Source organism: Sciurus vulgaris, assembly GCF_902686455.1.
Source record: "Sciurus vulgaris genome assembly, chromosome: 9".
Classification (NCBI taxonomy): Eukaryota; Metazoa; Chordata; class Mammalia; order Rodentia; family Sciuridae; genus Sciurus; species Sciurus vulgaris.
Window position 1 is genome coordinate 106,127,852 of NC_136469.1, and position 20,672 is coordinate 106,148,523.

The 20,672-nt window shown below is 38.2% G+C and overlaps 1 protein-coding gene across 1 annotated transcript; it reads left to right on the top strand.

Moving 5' to 3' along the window:
- Positions 1-1,482: 1,482 nt before the first annotated feature.
- On the top strand, positions 1,483-19,660 carry CNGA1 (cyclic nucleotide gated channel subunit alpha 1; the record flags this gene model as incomplete). The annotated part of the gene is made up of 8 exons (XM_079153925.1): positions 1,483-1,589; positions 2,334-2,450; positions 3,373-3,435; positions 13,329-13,367; positions 13,453-13,557; positions 14,858-14,965; positions 15,908-16,014; positions 18,093-19,660. The coding sequence occupies 8 exons, from the start codon at positions 1,483-1,485 to the stop codon at positions 19,505-19,507; spliced, it is 2,061 nt and encodes a 686-aa protein (XP_079010051.1). The 3' UTR covers positions 19,508-19,660.
- Positions 19,661-20,672: the final 1,012 nt, after the last annotated feature.

Below are 20,672 nucleotides of genomic sequence, written 5' to 3' on the forward strand. Positions count from 1 at the left end.
TGTACTTTAATAAAAGTCTATTTTCACAGCATATTCCAAGCTTTAAAAAAACGTCCTATACAAATCAAAATATTTTGTTCAATTAGAACCATTGTTTCCATTTTAAAAACATGTAAACAAAGAGGAAATCTTCTAAATTAGCAGACCACGGACGGACTGCTTTGTAACTAAGTAAATTACGAATTGACCATGTGTTAGTTGTGTAGCATCATAATAGACATTTGAAGGATTAAAAAAGAACTTTTAAGAAATTGCCCTGGATCCCAAGAACTTATAAACTAATTTGAAGAACCGTGACATACATAAAACTGTTAAATAATAAAATTAGGGAAGAGTAATACTAAACATATTGAACAACTATTACCATTGTTAGGACTTACTAGTCAGAAGTGAATGCTGTCTATAAACAACTGGCTGATCTAGCAGTCTCAGGGGGTACCTTCAAATAGTAGCCTGGTTTGAATGTGTACAATGATTGCACAACCTAAACTTCCCTGGACCCAGGGAGTCTTTGAATCCAAATACATTTGCATGATCATGGACAGTGTATAATTCTTGTTTCTGCCCCACTGATACCCACGGGGGCCCCCAATCTTACCAAAACAAAAGTTTTACAAGGGTTTCCAGGAAATTCCTCAAGGGGTGCATCACATGTGCTGTTTTCTGTGCTCTTTCAAAGATGAGGATCACCCTCTAGGCCCAGGTGATCAAGGGAAGAAGGGGATCGAGGGGGAGAATATGCACTACTCTGCAGCCAGGACCCTTCTAGCATGGAGTCTTTGTGACCACAGGGGCAGCAGAGAATGGCAGACTCTGGTTTCTGGCCTTCTCAGGTTGAGTGCCATCACACTGACGGGAGGGTCCTTTATGAGGAGCATGGACAGAAATCATCGACTGAGGGAAGCCGGAGGAGGTGGACACAGCAATGCAGTGGATGGCAGTAACCAGAACATACCTCATGCTGGAAGTAGCCCAAGAGAATTGAGTTTTGACCTTGCCTGCTCTACCTGCTCTTAGAAAATAATATATCAGGATTAGAGTTTAGGTCAGGGGTTTTCATACTGTGTCATCAGTGTTATTTAGGGACTTACCACTGATTCACATCCCAAGTCTGTTTTTTAAATATTTTTTATTTGGAGACAGGGTCTCACTTGTTGCTAAGGACCTCATTAAGTTGCTGAGGCTGGCTTTGAACCTGTGATCCTCCTGCCTGAGTTTCCCCAGCTGCTGGGATTACTGGTATGTGCCATCACACCTGACTCTGGTACACTTTTGAATTAAAGAATGTACACCACAAAACAGGCCAACTGAAGTTAAGGGGCTGAACCATGTCTATATTCTTTTAAAAAACAATTCCTATGTATAATTGGAAATGAGTGTTGTCATAGCCTTGAAAGAATAATAAAGTCAAACTTTTGATTATATACATAAAAAAGTCATCCCACTATTAAGATTTCTTTCTCCTCAGGTATTTAATTAACCATGAAGACAAATATTATCAATACACGGCACTCCTTTGTAAATATGCCCAATGTGATTGTTCCAGATATTGAAAAGGAAATAAGAAGGATGGAAAATGGAGCATGCAGGTAAATCCATGCATTTTCTTATGTATTTTTAATAGTAGTCATTGTTCTTTGATTCACCTAGGTTTAATTTCAATTTAACTTTATAAATTTTAGCCTTATGCTTTATAATATAATGTCATGAATTTATTTATACTTTGAAACAGTATAACTTGTATAACAAATGAGCATGGACAATATTGTGATAATTTTTCAGAAGCACACAACACCAAATATTTCTTTAGTCATTGACAGGTCCTTTCCTCATGGGATACTTTGAATTTAAACAGATGACATTGCCATAGATAAATGTGAAAAAGTACATAGAGTATGAATTGTTACTAATATGATTTAAAAGTACAAAGTGGTTGCCCTGTAAATTAACAGAATGTGTGTAAATGTGGTTGAGTTTTTTTTAATGGAAGAGACTATTAGGAAATGAGAGTTCATACAACTATATAATAAGATCTAAAACCCAGATATCCCACTTTCTGTTTGATAAATGTTAACATCAACCAATGCATCAAATAATTATGAATGTGGAATCCTAGAAAATGGTTTCTTAATAAGTGCATTTTACTGTATTTTGCATATGCTCTATAGAATACCGTGTATTCTATACAGTTTTTACCCCAACCTAATTAAAAAATTATGTTAGTTTGAGAAGGAAAGAAGAGGTGAGTCGTGTTGTCCCTCATAGGAGAAATGTTGCTCCTCTGCAATGGTTGAAACTAATTGAATTCATCCTTGCCTCTTATTGAACTGTAGCTCCTTTTCGGACAATGATGACAGTGCCTCTGTATCTGATGAATCAGAGAATGAGAGGTTCCATGCAAGAGGCTCCTTTAAACACGACTCATGCAGAATGGGAGACCCATCACAGAGGTGAGCAGCAGAACCTGTCCCTCAGGATGTGGCTTAACTATTATTTGGACAAGAAGTCTTCTACTCCCTCCAAAGACTGGGCTGGGCAAATGTTCAGACACTATACAGGATCTCGGGAGTAACTTGCTCCTTCTGTTCCAATCCTTGTCCTCTACTGGAAAACTGCCACTGCCTGGCTGTAATTCCTGCCACTGCTTGTGCCTTGGGTTCCAAGTCGCACAAGTACACTTGATCATTTCCATGAGGCTCACGTCAATCCCTTCAGAGACATCATGCCTAATTCTCTTTGATTTTCTGTTTCTTTCTGAGGAAAGAAGGACAATTTTTCAGGGTTCTGAAGCAATTTTACATAAGAAATTTGGCTGTCACTCTTTAACCTGCTCTATCCCATTTGACCCTACTTCCAGGAAACAGTGCAGAGGAGTGAACAGCTACAAGAGAAGAGGTACACTTCCTTAGTAGGAAGTAAGACAGTCATGGTCAGCATGAGGCTCTGAGGGTGTGGAAGGAGGCATTGGTGTGGATTAGGGTTCCCATTCTGTGATACTTTTACTTTGCTTTTTTCCTTCCCAAGCTTTTCCACTGTTTTCATTTTTCTTTTCTACTCTTCCTATCTTCCCTGACCTATCTTAGGTCACTTGGTGGGAGCTAGTAGCATCCACCTTGGTTCACTTGAAGGCCAAGGAAGATGCTAATTCTTGCCATGAACATCCACCAACAGTCATGAACTAAACACAATGGTTCAAAACACTGGTATTTGGGTACTTGTGCTTCATGGAGGCCCTATATTTTCAAAAATCATCTAGGAAATTTTTAGTAGTGAGCAGAAACTGAAAGGAATTTGTTCTTTAAGGCCTTTTGCTTACAATGGACATTATTCAGGTGTCAATCATGATTTCACTGTATGTTTTGTGTTTTCCAGGGAGCAATACCTGCCTGGTGCCATGGCACTTTTCAATGTCAACAACAGCAGCAATAAAGACCAGTAAGTAATTTACAATAGAAAATTAAAGTTTTAAAGAAAACCAGTAAATCTGATATTTAGAATACCTAGATCTGATATGGAGCAAATTAGGCAAACCAGATAATCAAATAACAGTGATGGTGTTCTATGGTTTCCTTTTTTTTTTTTTTTTTTCTTTTTGGCGATTTACTTCATATTAAAAGTAGTATTTATTTATTTATTCATTTATTTGAATAAATGTAGAAAAACCCATGTCTACTGTATGCATGCAGTCGCCCTTCCTTGAGGGTAGAGTATCTGACAAAAGCATATGAAACCTGATAAGTCCTTTCCAAATTGAACCAATGTATACTAGATGGAGGTTTGTGCACACTTGTTTACTGGGAATGCTCTTGGGTACAATATCTGGAAGGGATTTGGGGGTAGAATTGGGTAGAGGAAGAAGCTGAATTTCAGAGACTAAGTTGTTATACAGTGTGATCCTGTGAGGAGTTTTGGAGCATGAATGGACTTTCAGAGTTGTCCCATATTAGATCAAAGGGCTGTGCCTTTATCCATGTACAGTCATTGAATGAGGGCTGGTGCTAGGAAGTGGGGCTATAACATTGAGCATAGTGGTTTCTTCAGCCAAAGTTAGCCAAGGAATAGGAAAAACCATCAAATATCAGCAACCAACACTCTTGGCAGGCAAAGAATGAATACCTGAAATCTGTGAACCACCATGTCCATCCAGCCCACCTGTACGTGACTCAGATCCACTTTTCTGTATAGAAAATTGACCCATTTGGGCATATTCCTCCAGGATTCTAGTTGTTTTCTTCCTCCCTGCCCCTGAGAAAGCTGATAAGAGGAAGGTTACGGGAATAAATTAAAGTCTTTGACAATTGCAGCTGGTTTTGAAGATTTGACTAAAATTCCCCATTCCCTCCAACTCATTCTAGGGTCCTTTCTTCCTTTGTCAGAACATCTGTTGCCATACACGAATTACCTGATGAAACAATACAGACACTTATTCTTGAAGGATTTGAGCTGCTGGGTATCATGCCCTTCTTAGGCATGGCTACCGCATTTGTCCACTTCCTACCAAATCTGGGCTGGAGAATGCTTAAAGATACCACAGTGGGTCACTTGGGTACTACATGTATTTTCCATTCCTTCACTGTATACCAGCAGCACTACTACTTCTGATGATCAAGGTCAATGACTTGGAAGTATGGCGACTCTTCCTTGCCTATTGGATTCTTGGCATGAGGGATCAAAAGTGGCTGGGGAATAGTGATAGCTTAATGTTTCATGGAACTTCAGTTACATAGCCTGGGAGAGACATGACCCCTGCCCCTTCTCCCCAGGAAACCAGAAATTCTAGACTCACCGAGCCTAAAGTTGCAGGAATGGGATGTTGTCTCTCAGTTAGTCACCCTTACATAGACTCCTTGATTCCTAGACCCAGGCACTCTGTATAGGCAGAGGGCATCATCTAATGACCGTTGATTCTTCATATATATAGTATCTTGGAGGGTGTCACCTGATCTTCCTGGGGTCTGAACTCTATGATAGCACCTCAACTTTGCCTTTGAAAGGCCACTCCAAACCTCTATCACATCATCAACTTCTGAGTGGGGCAGCATGTGATAGGATCACTGAATCCTGTGTTCAGTCTTTTTTTTTAACTTTTTTTTTGTAGTTCTTTTTTTTATTGTAAACAAATGAGATACATGTTGTTTGTCTGTACATGGGTTAAAGGCATACCATTTGTATAATCATAAATTTACACATGGTAATGTTGTTTGATTCATTCTATTATTTTTTCCCTTCCCCCTCACCCCTCCCACCCTTCTTTTCCCTCTAAACAGTCCTTTCTTCCTCCATTCTTGCCCCACTCCCTAACCCTAACCCTAACCCTAACACTAACTCCTCCCACCCTCCCCCTTATGTGTCATCATCCACTTATCAGCGAGATCATTTGTCCTTTAGTTTTTTGAGATTGGCTTATCTCACTTAGCATGATGGTCTCAAATTTCATCCATTTGCCTGCAAATGCCATAATTTTATCATTCTTTATGGCTGTGTAATATTCCATTGTATATCTATACCACAGTTTCTTTATCCACTCATCAATTGAAGGACATCTAGGTCAGTTCCACAATCTGGCTATTGTGAATTGAGCAGCTATGAACATTGATGTGGCTGTATCTCTGTAGTATGCTGATTTTAAGTCCTTTGGGTATAGACCAAGGAGTGGGATAGCTGGGTCAAATGGTGGTTCCATTCCAAGTTTTCTAAGGAATCTCCACACTGCTTTCCAGAGTGGCTGCACTAATTTGCAGCCCCACCAACAATGTATGAGTGTACCTTTCTCCCCACATCCTCGCCAACATCTGTTGTTGCTCGTATTCTTGATAATCGCCATTCTAATTGGGGTGAGATGGAATCTTAGGGTGGTTTTGATTTGCATTTCTCTTATTACTAGAGATGTTGAACATTTTTCCATATGTTTGTTGATTGCTTGTACATCTTCTGTGAAGTGTCTGTTCATTTCCTTAGCCCATTTGTCGATTGGATTATTTGTATTGTTGGTGTAGAGTTTTTTGAGTTCTTTATAGATTCTGGAGATTAGTGCTCTATCTGAAGTATGATTGACAAAGATATTCTCCCACTCTGTAGGCTCTTTCTTCGCATTGCTGATAGTTTCCTTTGCTGAGAGAAAGCTTTTTAGTTTGAATCTATCCCAGTTATTGATTCTTGCTTTTATTTCTTGTGCTATGGGAGTCCTGTTGAGGAAGTCTGGTCCTAGGCCGACATGTTGAAGATCTGGACCTCCTTTTTCTTCTATAAGATGCAGGGTCTCTGGTCTGATTCCAAGGTCCTTAATCCATTTTGAGTTGAGTTTAGTGCAGGGTGAGAGATATGGGTTTAGTTTCATTCTGTTGCATATGGATTTCCAATTCTCCCAGCACCATTTGTTGAAGAGGCTATCTTTTCTCCATTGCATATTTTTGGCACCTTTGTCTAGTATTAGAAAGTTGTATTTATTTGGGTTTGTGTCCGTGTCCTCTATTCTGTACCATTGATCTACCTTTCTATTTTGGTACCAATACCATGCCATCTTTGTTACTATTGCTTTGTAATAAAGTTGAAGTTCAGGTATTGCAATACCCCCTGCTTCATTTTTCCTGCGAAGGATTGCTTTAGCTATTCTGGGTTTCTTATTCTTCCAGATGAATTTCATGATTGCTTGCTCTATTTCTGTAAGTTACGTCATTGGGATTTTAATTGGAATTGCACTGAATCTGTATAGCACTTTTGGTAGTATGGCCATTTTGACAATATTAATTCTTCCTATCCAAGAACATGGGAGATCTTTCCATCTTCTAAGGTTTTCTTTAATATCTTTCTTTAGTGTTCTTTAGTTCTCATTGTAGAGGTCTTTCACCTCTTTTGTGAGATTGATTCCCAAGTATTTTATTTTTTTCCGATGCTATCGTGAATGGGGTAGTTTTCATAATTTCTCTTTCTGAGGATTCATCACTTATGTATAAAAATGCATTGGATTTATGAGCATTGATCTTGTAACCTGCTACTTTACTGAATTCACTTATGAGTTCTAAAAGTTTCCTGGTGGAATTTCCTGGTTCCTCTAAGTATATAATCATATCATCAGCAAATAGGGATAGCTTGAGTTCTTCTTTTCCTATTTGTATTCCTTTAATTTCTTTGGTCTGTCTAATTGCTCTGGCTAGCGTTTCAAGTACGATGTTGAATAGAAGTGGTGAAAGAGGGCATCCCTGCCTTGTTCCAGTTTTTAGGGGGAATGCTTTCAGTTTTTCACCATTTAGAATGATATTAGCCATGGGCTTAGCATAAATGGCCTTTATAATGTTAAGGAATGTTCCCACTATCCCTATTTTTTCTAGTGTTTTGAGCATGAAGGGGTGCTGTATTTTATCAAATGCTTTTTCTGCATCTATTGAAATAATCATATGATTCTTGACTTTTAGTCTGTTGATATGGTGAATGACATTTATTGATTACCTGATGTTGAACCAACCTTGCATTCCTGGGATGAAACCCACTTGATCATGGTGCACTATCTTTTTAATATATTTTTGTATGCGATTTGCTAAAATTTTGTTGAGAATTTTTGCGTCAATGTTCATTATGATATTGGTCTGAAATTTTCTTTCGTTGATGAGTCTTTCTCTGGTTTAGGTATCAGTGTGATATTGGCTTCATAGAATGAGTTTGGGAGGGTTCCCTCATCTTCTATTTTATGGAATACTTTGAGAAGTATTGGAATGAGCTCTTCTTTAAAGGTTTTGTAGAACTCGGCTGAGAACCCATCTGGTCCCGGACTTTTCTTTGTTGGTAGGCTTTTGATGACTTCTTCTATTTCAGTACTTGAAATTGGTCTATTTAAATTGTGTATGTCCTCCTCGTTCAGTTTAGGCAATTCATATGTCTCTAGAAACCTGTTGATGTCTTCGAAATTTTCTATTTTGTTGGAGTATAGATTTTCAAAATAGCTTCTAATTATGTTTTGTATTTCAATCCTGTCTGTTGTGATATTTCCTTGTTCATTCTGAATTTTAGTGGTTTGGGTTTTCTCTCGTCTTCTCTTTGTTAGAGTGGCTAAGGGTTTATCAATTTTGTTTATTTTTTCAAAGAACCAACTATTTATTTTGTCAATTTTTTGTATTGTTTCTTTTGTTTCAATTTCATTGATTTCAGCTCTGAGTTTAACTATTTCCTGTCTTCTACTACTTTTGGCGTTGGTCTGTTCTTCTTTTTCTAGGGCTTTGAGCTGTAGTGTTAGGTCGTTTGTTTGTTGAGTTTTACTTCTTTTATTGAATGCGCTCCATGAAATAAATTTTCCTCTAAGTACTGCTTTCATAGTGTCCCAGAGATTTTGATATGATGTTTCTTTGTTCTCATTTACCTCTAAGAATTTTTTAATTTCCTTTCTAATATCTTCTGTTATCCATTCATCATGTAATAGCATATTGTTTAATCTCCAGGTGTTGGAGTAGCTTCTGTTTTTTACTTTTTCATTTATTTCTAATTTCAATCCATTATGATCTGATAGAATACAAGGTAGTGTCTCTTTCTTCTTGTATTTGCTTACATTACCTTTGTGGCATAATATATGGTCTATTTTAGAGAAGGATCCATGTGCTGCTGAGAAGAAAGTGTATTCGCTCTTGGTTGGATGGTATATTCTATAAAAGTCCGTTAAGTCTAAATTATTGATTGTGTTATTGAGGTCTATGGTTTCTTTGTTCAAGTTTTGTTTGGAAGATCTGTCCAGTGGTGACAGAGGTGTGTTAAAATCACCTAGTATTATTGTGTCATGGTCTATTTGGTTTCTGAAATTGAGAAGGATTTGTTTGACATACATGGATGAGCCACTGTTTGGGGCATAGATGTTTATGATTGTTATGTCTTGCTGATTTATGCTTCCCTTAAGCATTATGTAATGTCCTTCTTTGTCCCTTCTGACTAACTGTGACTTGAAGTCCACATTATCTGAAATGAGGATGGATACCCCAGCTTTTTTGCTGAGTCCATGTGCATGGTATGTTTTTCCCCATCCTTTCACCTTTAGTCTATGGGTATCTCTTTCTATGAGGTGAGTCTCTTGCAGGCAACATATTGTTGGATCTTTCTTTTTAATCCAATCTGCCAGTCTATGTCTTGATTGATGAGTTCAGGACATTAATATACAGGGTTATTATTGAGATATGGTTTGTATTCCCGGTCATTTGGCTCATTTTATTTATTTATTTATTTATTTATTTATTTATTTATTTTGATACGACTTGGTTCTTCCTTTATTTGACAATTCCTTTAGGATAGTTCCTCCCATTCCTGATTTGCTTCTTTGTTTTTCATCTCTTCCTCATGGAATATTTTGCTGAGAATGTTCTGTAATGCTGGCTTTTTTTTTGTAAATTCTTTTAGCTTTTGTTTATTATGGAAGGATTTTATTTCATCATCAAATTTGAAGGTAAGTTTTGCTGGGTATAAGATTCTTGGTTGGCATCCATGTTCTTTCAGGGCTTGAAAAATGTTGTTCCAGGCCCTTCTAGCTTTTAGGGTCTGGATTGAAAAATCTGTTGATATCTGTATTGGTTTCCCCCTGAATGTAATTTGATTCTTTTCTCTTGCAGCCTTTAAAATTCTGTCTTTATTTTTTATGTTTGTTATTTTCATTATAATGTACCTTGGTGTTGGTCTGTTTTAATTTTGTATATTTGGAGTCCTATAAACCTCTTGTACTTGATCTTCCATTTCATTCTTCAGATTTGGGAAATTTTCTGATAGTATTTCATTGAATAGATTGTTCATTCCTTTGGTCTGTTTCTCTAAGCCTTCCTCAATCCCAATAATTCTTAAATTTGGCCTTTTCATGATATCCCATAGTTCTTGTAGTTTCTGTTCATGATTTCTTACCAACTTCTCTGTTTGGTCCACTTTGTTTTCAAGGTTAAATATTTTGTCTTCAATATCTGAGGTTCTGTCATCCAGGTGTTCTATCCTACTGGTTATGCTTTCTATGGAGTTCTTAATTTGGTTTATTGTTTCCTTCATTTCAAGGATTTCTGTTTGTTTTTTTTTTCAATATCTCTAACTCTTTATTGAAATGATCTTTTGCTTCCTGTATTTGCTCTTTTAACTGTCGATTGGTGCGATCATTCAGTGTCTGCATTTGCTCTTGCATCTCGTCATTTGCTTTCCTGATCATTTTAATTATGTACATTCTGAACTCCCTTTCTCTCATTTCTTCTGCCATGCTGCCGTTGGGTTTTGTTGATGTAACATCTAGATTTGTTTGCAGCATTTTCTTTCCTTGTTTTCTCATATTGTTCAGGTATCAGTGGACCGCTGAGATATTGCTGATTTCCTCTATTGACTTATAATGTCCCTGAAGATTTCTAGTATATCCCCTCTTAGCCTTCAGTAGCCTGAAGTCTTGGAGGAAGTTGATAATGTGGTGCTCCACAAGGAAGCTGCCTCTCTAGGGGTGGTGGCCTTCAGGTGGGGTATATTCCCTGCTAGTGGGCAGAGGTACCTTCACTTGCTGACGAATGGTCATCCACAGGGGAAGTAGGAAGTGGGCTGATGCAAGGCCAGTTTGGGCCTGTGTCTCTGATTTTACAGTCCTTGTGGGAGAACCTCACCCGGCAGGGACAACTCACCCGGTGGGGAGGTCTCGCTGGTCAGTTCCCCTCCTAGAGGTTCCGTTCAATTCACAACTACCGCCTGGGCTGGGCAGCCTTCTTCTGCAATGTTCCCAGGGACCCGGACCTACCTCCTGGGCCTGGAAGCCTCTCCGTTCGCAGATGAATCTCCTTAGGCTGCCTCTCCTCAGAGAAGCTGCCTGCAGTCCTGGAGCCTTCGTTCCGCCCCTCAGTTTGTCTGTGCGGCTCTTCCACCAAGAAGCCGCTAGGTCCTGGGACCTTGCTCTGCACCTAATCGCCTGGCTATGCGGCACCTCCTCTGAGCTGCCACCTGGAGCCCCTTACAGTCGCTCCGAGTCCCAGTGACCCGCCACACGCCTCTTTCTCCGGCAGCCGCCTGGTGTTCTGTGCGGTAGCTCTAAGTCCAAGGGACCCACCGCGCACCTCCTTCTCCTCCAGGCAGTTACCCAGAGATCTGGTGCATTCATCACGAGTCCCAGGAACTCACTGTATACCTCCTCGTCCTGACTGCCACCCGTAGCCCTGGTGCAGTCACTCCAAGCTCAAGCACCCAGCCGCGCTCCTCCTCCTCCTCCAGGCAACCCCCCTGTGTTCAGGAGCGGATGCTCTGAGTCCAAATCACTCACCACACTGCTCCTCCGGATAGCCGCCCGGAGCCTTTGCGCAGCTGCTCCAAGTCCAAGTGACGTGCTGAGCCCGTGCTTCTCCTTCTCTGGGCAGCCCCCGGTTTTCAGGAGTGGTCGCTTTCAGTTCAAACAGCTCACCGCGCACTCCCTCCTTTGGGCAGCCTGCCAGAGCCCGGGTGGGTTGCTCCAAGTCCAAGTGCTGTGCTGAGCGGCCTCCTCTCCGATGCTCCCAGTTGTCCGCATTCACTGCTCCAGCGGGGGGTGGGGTGTCTTGCCGGGCAGCTCTACTTCACAAAGATCCCTGCGTTTGGGGCTACCGCTTCGTCCAGGACACCTCCCCAACGGGAGATATTCACCCAGCTGCTTTGAGTTGGTCCCAAGTCTCTCTATATCTCCTCTTCTTGAGTCCTGAGTCCTGGAGCAACATGAAACGCAGCCACCCTCTAGTCCGCCATTTTGAATCCCCCCTGTGTTCAGTCTTCAATGCCACATTTCCTTTCCTGTAAAAAAGATCCTCTGACTCACAACAATGTCATGCAGTATTCTATGTAAGTGGATCATATTTTTTTGGTACCAGAGATTGAATCCAGGGCCACTTAACTCCTCACCCACATTCCCATACACTCCCCCTGCCTTTTAATATATTTTATTTAGAAAAAGGGTCAAGTTGCTTTGGGCCTTGCTAGGTTGCTGAGACTGACTTTGAACTTATGGTTAAGAGCCTAAAATAATAAATAATGGCACTGGTTAAAGCTCTGTGGCAGAAAAAACCAATAAACCATATATATATACATATATATATGCACATATACATATCAATTATCAATATATTTGTTGTACCTTCATGGTGACAAGGGTCCAGTGTAGTTAGCTTGAAGAGTGCTGTATTGGAGTCATAGCACTGGCCTCTGTAACTGGTGGGTTGGATATTCAACCTTGGTGAGTGGGAAGCCATCTCTTCTATGATTGTGGCTCCATTTATATCCACATTCTGCCAGCATTGGAAATGTTGATATGAGAGGTTGACTTTAACACCTGGCTGAGTCAGTCTGTCTACTTGTTTGTTTTGTACCCTTTCTGTGGTGCCTGCTATTTGATGGATGGTAAAATGGGATACAGAGATTTTCAGTCTTAGTGCATGTGCTCATAAATCTGTAAGTTTGTTTCTTCTCCAGAACTATTTGCCTTGATCTTTCAATCTTTTTTCATCTAGGTACTCTACCAACAAGTCACAGTATTTGTGACTGCACATAAATATTCTTAAGCTAAATATTTTTTCCCATACAAAAGTGAATAACTGTGTATTGTTTGAAGATTGTGCCATAGGGGAGATTAATCTCACTACTGTGTTTCAAGGTCATCTCTAAGTGAGGCTATAGTATAAACATAGCCTATTTTTGTCTTACATCCACATACCAAGTGATCCATCCATGGGCTGTGCTCTATCAGTTGATCCTAAAGAATTCCACAATGGCCCTAGGTGGCAACTGAGGAATAGGTGCTGATGTGACTATGGTAATTGACAGTTTACCTGTTCCCTCTGGTTCATGCTCAATCAGACATATGATGTCCAGTCTTATTACTTGGATGTATTAACACAGAGTTCTTTTGATCATTCATGAAAAATTGCTTTGGGTAGGATTATTTTCTCTAAAGAAAATTGGTGGTGTTTTCTTAAAATTCTCTGTGCTTTTATTTAAGGATAAATACAAATGACATCAAGGAGCTTAAATTCTAAATGACTAGTTTTAAAATAAACCAATACTTTTTGGAACTGTACTCTTTTGGGGGCTGTTGTTTCTTATATTGACTTCTTGGGATTATGCCTTTAAATCCCTCCATTTTCTTGAATTTTCCATATCAATTAACCTGGGAATTTTTTGCTTATTTTATTATCTGGGTAAGTGTCCACTTTTTTTTTTTTTTTTTTTTTTTGGCAGCAATTTTGTTTAGGAGACTAGATTTCTAGTTTCTAAGCACTGGGGCAGATTTTTGAACACAAGGCTGAGAATTTTCTTTAGGAAAGTTAAAAAGAATAGAAGTCAGAGTGTAATATGATTATGTGACAGAGGTATTATTCCTTCTTTAGAGAACCAAAAGGAAAAAAGAAAAAGAAAAAAGAGAAGAGGTAAGTGAAACTTTGACACAAATGTTCCCATATTTGTTGCCCCATACATTTTCATTTTTTCACACTACATATGCAAACTTTTCAGCAAGTCTGATGATAAAAATAAAAAGGAGCCAGGAAAGAAAAAGAAGAAGGAAAAGAATAAAGAGAAGAAAAAGAAAGAGGAGAAAAACAAAGATAAAAAAGAAGAGTGAGTATTTTTATTGGTATTGAAATTAGAAATAAATTTGTTGTGGGTTTTAGATGTAGGAATAATTTCCCATGATAAAAAGTAGAAGAAATAAAGAATAAGCATCTTTAAATATTAAAAACAAATATTTAAAGTAAATTATTATCAAATGTGAATTAAAACTTTTTTCTAAGTTCCCTAAAATTAGCAACTATTAGTTTTCTTATCAGGACATTTTGCAGTTATCCATAACTGCAAAAGCTTTCCACAAGCATTGGTGAAGATAAACTTACCACTGGGAAATATTCAAGTTCAAGGAGAACTGGGTATTTAGAATCTTGCATGAAACTGAAATAAGAATTTAATGATTTCATTAACACTTTTGCATAATATATACTGTATGGCAAATACTCCAAAGTAAAGAAGGTTTATTGTGAAAGCATGCCTTCTTTTGAGAGCAATTCAAATGCTATCAAAACACGACCTCTTTCTTGTGTTCTTTCTAAAACAAACACTTGAGAGCTAAAATTTCACAAGGAAAGGTCAAGTGGCATTTGAAAGCTCTTTTTACTTTCTATTAGAGGCAAATTGTTTTCTGAACTTACTTAAAATTCTTTACCAAACAAAGGTTTCATTCTGTGCCCATTTAGGTGGTCCTATAGGTTTGTATAGGGAGAAAAGTACTTAAAAACATAAGGCTTAGACCAGAACATTTAAAAATAGTGTCAATATGACCATATGTTTTCTTCTTCCCTTTTTCTTGCCCTTTTATCACCTCTCTTAAAGAATCCTTCCTCCATGCTGGTGAATAAGGGTTTTGAATTAGATTGTATTAGATTATTCTTTCTCTACAGAAGAGAAAGAAGCCAGGAGTGTTCCCTCCCTGCACACAGTGTGTTTCCAGTCACTTTGTTACCTGATTGGGAAGTGGTGGCAAATTTTCTATTTTTCCACCACCCATAAACTTCCCAAGGAGTTTGTAGAATATCCATAGTTTTCTGTAATCTTAGTGGCTGGCATATAGAACTGACTACAGTATTACAGTAAAACCAAGACCTTAATGAAATTTAATATATGGTTCAACATAATACTGGTAGTTTACTATCAGTAAACTACTGGTAGTTTATCTATCCACCCCCCAAGTGGATCCACTTACCAAGTCGGTGCACTTACCAAGTTAACCTTCTGACTTCAGGGTAAACTTCGCCAGCTTACTTCAATTTCATTAACTGTGGGAGGTAGGAGTGACCATATTTGTTATGATAAATAAAAATGTTCTTGTTTCTTGGTAACCTTCCTCTTTATTTCTACCTGCTGCTAGGGAGAAGAAAGAAGTTGCGATTATTGATCCCTCAGGAAATATATACTACAACTGGCTGCTTTGTATCTCCTTACCTGTGATGTACAACTGGACAATGCTTATTGCTAGGTGTTTATATATTTTTTTCTGTGAATTTTAATCCACTTCTAATGTCCAAGTTAACTGACTAAACAATTTGACCTAAAGCTCTTTTGGATATACTTCCCTTCTCTACCCTAGGTTGTAAAGAGAGGCTGAATTATTCTCTTTGTGTTTTCCTGAGATCAGGAGAAGGTACTTTGGTTCTCAATATACTTGGACCTCTAGTACTGGGATGAGGGGTAGGGAGTACTTTTAAACTTCTGATTGCTCTATCATGTATTTAAAAGTCTGAATTATGATACTGATGTGATTTGGCGCCATGTACAGCCAAAGGAATGAGAAGTTATGCTCCATTTGTGTACATTGTGTCAAAATGCATTCTATTTTCATGTATAACTAATTAGAACAAATGAAAAGAAGATTGAGAGAAATATGTATATATATATATATATACATACGTATATATATACACATACGTATATATATATATACACATACACACACACACACACACACACACATACACACATGGGTGTGTGTGTGTATGTGTATACCTACAAGAAAAAAAATGTTGCCAAGAGTGGAAAGGGTTTAGTGTCTTTCAGATGATAGATATCTCAATCATCCACAACCAAGCATGATTTCCATAAGCATTTCATATACAGAGAGGGAATATAAACTTGCTGATCACTGTGTTTCATCCGATGTATCTTGACTTTAACTTGAGGTCATTTATTCTGATTTGGTATTTTTACTGATTAGGGTTAATGGAAAGTATGTTGAAGTTTGGAAGTATGAGAACAAAACTGGACCACTCAGGGAAAGATTTGGGAAAGTCGTAATTGATCAAATACATTCTAAGAATCTCTCCTAAGCTTTAGCATATTGTGCTTCTCAAAATAATAATAGACAAAGTTTACTGCAGTTAATTTCCATTTCACTTTATTTATACAAGTTTTTCTTTTACAGAGCATGTTTTGATGAACTTCAATCTGATTACCTGGGATATTGGCTTGTTTTGGATTACATATCAGATATAATCTATCTTATTGATATGTTTGTACGAACAAGGACAGGTAAATATGTTCAGTTTTGGATATTCTAGAATTTAATGCTTTTTACTTTATAATATGATTTGAAATTTCTGAATCCGAGTATTCTGTAAAACAAACTCACAAAAATCTCTTTTAGAGGAAAAAGCACAGTTGAAAATAAGATTAATCATGTGCTCACCATCTTAGGCCACTCCAAGTGATTCAGAAAGATGTTAATTGCTAGGTAACCTTTTGAGCATGAAGTGGTGGTTTTTCTCCATTTTCCTGTTCATTGGATTTATGCCAGGTGGGAGGACCAGAGAGAACAGACATATTCTGCCAACTCTTTGGGGGAAAGGATAATTACTACCTAATCGGAAAATCCCTTGGAAAGGCAGAGCCATACTAGATATTTTACAGAATTTTGTGATTCATGGTAGGGCATGATTGATCAGGGGCAGTATCTCATAACTTCTTACTTGACGTGCTCTTGGCAAATAGGTACAAGCTCATTGTTTCTACACTGCTCTCCACATGCTTGTGTAACTATTATATGCAGAGTAGAAGTTTTAAGAACTAAACTTCTTAAAGTTTAGATTGAGGCATTTTCTAAATATCAGTGCCCTGGAATAATTCTCCAGTTGTTCTGTCCTTTTGCATTATAGAAAGAGGAACAGACTTTTGTTCTAATGTGATATATTACAGTACTGAAATTCTGGGGCTAACACACATAAGATCTATGGTAAACAATACAGAAGGAAAGATCCCAGGTGACTAAGTATGAGAGACAAGCATGCCCTGCCCCCATCAGAGGATAAAATGAAAGATGAAAATGCAGACTCACAGAGACACTTCACATGGAAGGGGCAGGGCATCCATATGCAAAATGACAGCAGGACAGATATCCAAGCTTCCAGAGTAGACCTAGGATTCTGTCAAGAGAATGGCATGAGTTATTAGGCATAGTGCCAGGTGTTCAAGAAGATCTGTGCATATTAGGAAAAGCAAACTATTTTTTTTTTCTTACTATACTCTCAACACAGTACACTCGGGGCTACCAAACTGTGTGTGGAGAAACCCCACACACCAACATCTGCAACATCAGTTGGGTGTTCCAATTCTGACACTAACTGGAATTAGTACAGACCCCATGTGTTAGGGGCTTAATCCCACAAGACACTCCCCTACTTCAGATGACAACTTCAGCTTGTGATCTATGCTCCTGACCTACCAGTTATAAAAGCAGGGTTCCCACAATCCCCTCCGCAGTTTTCATAATTTGTTAGTATGATTCACAGGGCTCTGGGAAACAAATGTACTAGTTTATTGTATTAATAAAGGGTATGACAAATGATACAGATGAATTGTCAGATGAAGAGATTCAAAAGGTGAAGTCTGGAAGTCTGGAAGGGTCCCAAGAGCAGGAACTCTGGTCTCCATAGAATCGGGGTATGCTACTCTTCCAGCACTGTATATGGGTTAATCAACCTGGAAACTCTCTGAATCCCACAGTTGGGTATATTGGCATATATAACATAATCTCCACCCCTGCTCCCCTTTCTGGAGAAAGTGGAAGTTGGGGCTGAAAGTTTCAAGCTTCTAAACATGGCTTATTCTTTCTGGTGATCAGCTCCCTTTAGGAGCCCACCAAGAGTTGCTTTCTTAGAATAAAAGATTCTTATCACCCAGAAAATTCTAAGAGATTAGGAAATCAGTGTTAGGAATTGGGGTCGAAGGTCAAATATCAGACCAAAAGATGCAACTAACATTCCTGTGGTTCAGAAAATTATAAGGATTTTAAGAACTCTGTATACCAGAAACAAGGACAAAAACCAAATATGTAATTTACTATATCACAATATCACAAACATGTGAATGAAAAAGATGACTTTACCCAAATGAGATTCTGGATCCTGGGAGATTTGTGTGCATATATACAAATCTCTCACTTTCACACTTACAAGTCTCCATTTTTTATTCCCACAACAGTCCACAGGCATATGTTGATTACATATTACATTGAAGGCATATGAATTGTTTTCATATATTTTACTTTAGGAAAATTCACAACAGCATAAGAAAGAAGGAATATCAAATTGATTTTTTCCCTTTTATTATAGGTTATCTAGAACAAGGATTGCTGGTGAAAGAAAGAGTGAAACTCATAAAGAAATATACATCGAATTTGCAATTTAAACTTGATGTTCTGTCAATGATACCAACTGATCTGATATATTTTAAGTTAGGGTGGAACTATCCAGAAGTTCGATTAAATAAGCTGTTAAGAATCTCTCGTATGTTTGAGTTCTTCCAGAGAACAGAAACAAGGACAAACTATCCAAATGTCTTCAGGATTTCTAACCTTGTTATGTATATCATCATAATTATCCATTGGAATGCATGTGTGTATTACTCTATTTCGAAAGCTATTGGATTCGGTAATGATACATGGGTCTACCCTGATATTAATGATCCTGAATTTGGTCGTTTGGCTAGAAAATATGTATACAGCCTTTACTGGTCTACACTGACTTTGACTACCATTGGGGAAACACCACCTCCTGTGCTGGACTCTGAGTATATCTTTGTGGTGGTCGATTTTTTAATTGGAGTTTTAATTTTTGCTACCATTGTTGGTAACATAGGTTCTATGATTTCCAACATGAATGCAGCAAGAGCAGAATTTCAGTCAAGAGTTGATGCTGTCAAGCAATATATGAATTTTCGAAATGTAGGCAAAGATATGGAAAAGAGGGTAATTAAATGGTTTGACTACCTGTGGACCAACAAAAAAACAGTTGATGAGAAAGAAGTCTTGAAGTATCTGCCTGATAAACTAAGGGCAGAAATTGCCATCAATGTTCACTTAGACACATTAAGAAAGGTACGTATTTTTGCTGACTGTGAAGCTGGTCTGTTGGTGGAGTTGGTCTTGAAATTACAACCCCAAGTCTATAGTCCTGGAGACTACATATGCAAGAAAGGGGATATTGGAAGAGAGATGTACATCATCAAGGAAGGCAAACTTGCTGTGGTGGCAGATGATGGAATCACTCAATTTGTGGTGTTGAGTGATGGCAGTTACTTTGGTGAGATCAGTATTCTTAACATTAAAGGTAGCAAAGCTGGCAATCGAAGAACAGCCAATATTAAAAGTATTGGCTACTCAGACCTGTTCTGTCTGTCAAAAGATGACCTCATGGAAGCTCTAACTGAGTACCCAGAGGCCAAAACTATGTTGGAGGAGAAAGGGAAGCAAATCTTAATGAAAGATGGTCTACTGGATGAAAGCATTGCAAATGCTGGAAGTAGTCCTAAAGACCTTGAAGAGAAGATAACTCGAATGGAGGGGTCAGTAGACCTTCTGCAAACACGGTTTGCCAGGATTCTGGCTGAGTATGAGTCAATGCAACAGAAACTGAAGCAAAGATTAACCAAGATTGAGAAATTTCTGAAACCACTTATTGACACAGACCTTTCAGCTGTCGAGGGAGCTGAAGTAGAAAGTGGACCCACAGAATCTACACAGGAATGAAAAACTGGTCATTAACAAGAACACACATCTCGCAATCCTTTTGATCATGTGACCTAAGGCAAGTGAACTTTGGAAGAATAGGAAGGCACAGTTGGGAAATTTTTCCATAAGGAAAATTGTGCTTGAGTGCGTAACACAAGGCCCTACACTCACTGTAAGGAGCTATGATTAAAGAATTATCCTATCTCACGATTTTTCACAGCGGATAATGTGCAAAGATATAAAGTGACAAATTTGTCAGTATTTGTATCTTCTGATTTTTTCATACCACTTCCTGTGCTGAACTCCAAGTATGTTTTCATGGTGGTTGATTTCTTAATTGGAATTTTAAATTTTGCTATTATTGTTGGTATAACATAGTTTTATGATTTCCAACATGAATGCAGCCTTCTATGCTTCTTTTATGTAATATTCTTTAACAAAGTGAATAAGTATCTCTCACTTGCAGGTTATTTGCACTATTGAGGAATAAAATATATTCAGAGTAACTGGGAATTACTGTGTATATCATGTCCGGTATGCCATTTTTAGAAGAATTAGAATGCAATAAAGTAACATTAATTATAAAGCTATAGTGAGTGATAATTTAGTAGGGAGTTTAGGATCTTAACTCTTTTCAAGGTCATTTTAAGAACATTGTGCTAGGCTAGGACTCATTAAGGGTGGTAGGGAGAAATTTCTTATTGATTAAAGCATGATAAATCAGACTTCATTATATGAATATATTCATACACATTAATATTGAAATATATTGAAAATCATAAAATGTTATAGAAATTCTTTACATTAAAATTTTAAAATTCTCTGAGTATTAAGATCTGACAGCACTGGCTATTATCTTATTTCTTTGCCTGACCCGTAGTAAGAAAAACAGACAAAAGTAATAATATTGTTGGGTGATTCACAGGGAAAATTGTGGGAATGTTAGAAAAGGAGAACTGGAAGTTGTGTGGACTAGCATGGGCATTACCTAGGTGCTTCTTAAAAATGCAGAATCCCAGGGCTGGGATGTAACTAAGTGGTAGAGTGCTTGCCTAGCATGCAGGGTTCACTCCCCAGCACTGCAAGAGAGAAAGTAGGAGAGAAAGAGGGAGATGCAGAATCCCAGGCTCTGTTCCATACCCATTGCCTCAGAATCTGCATTTTAGTAAGATCCCTAAGTGGT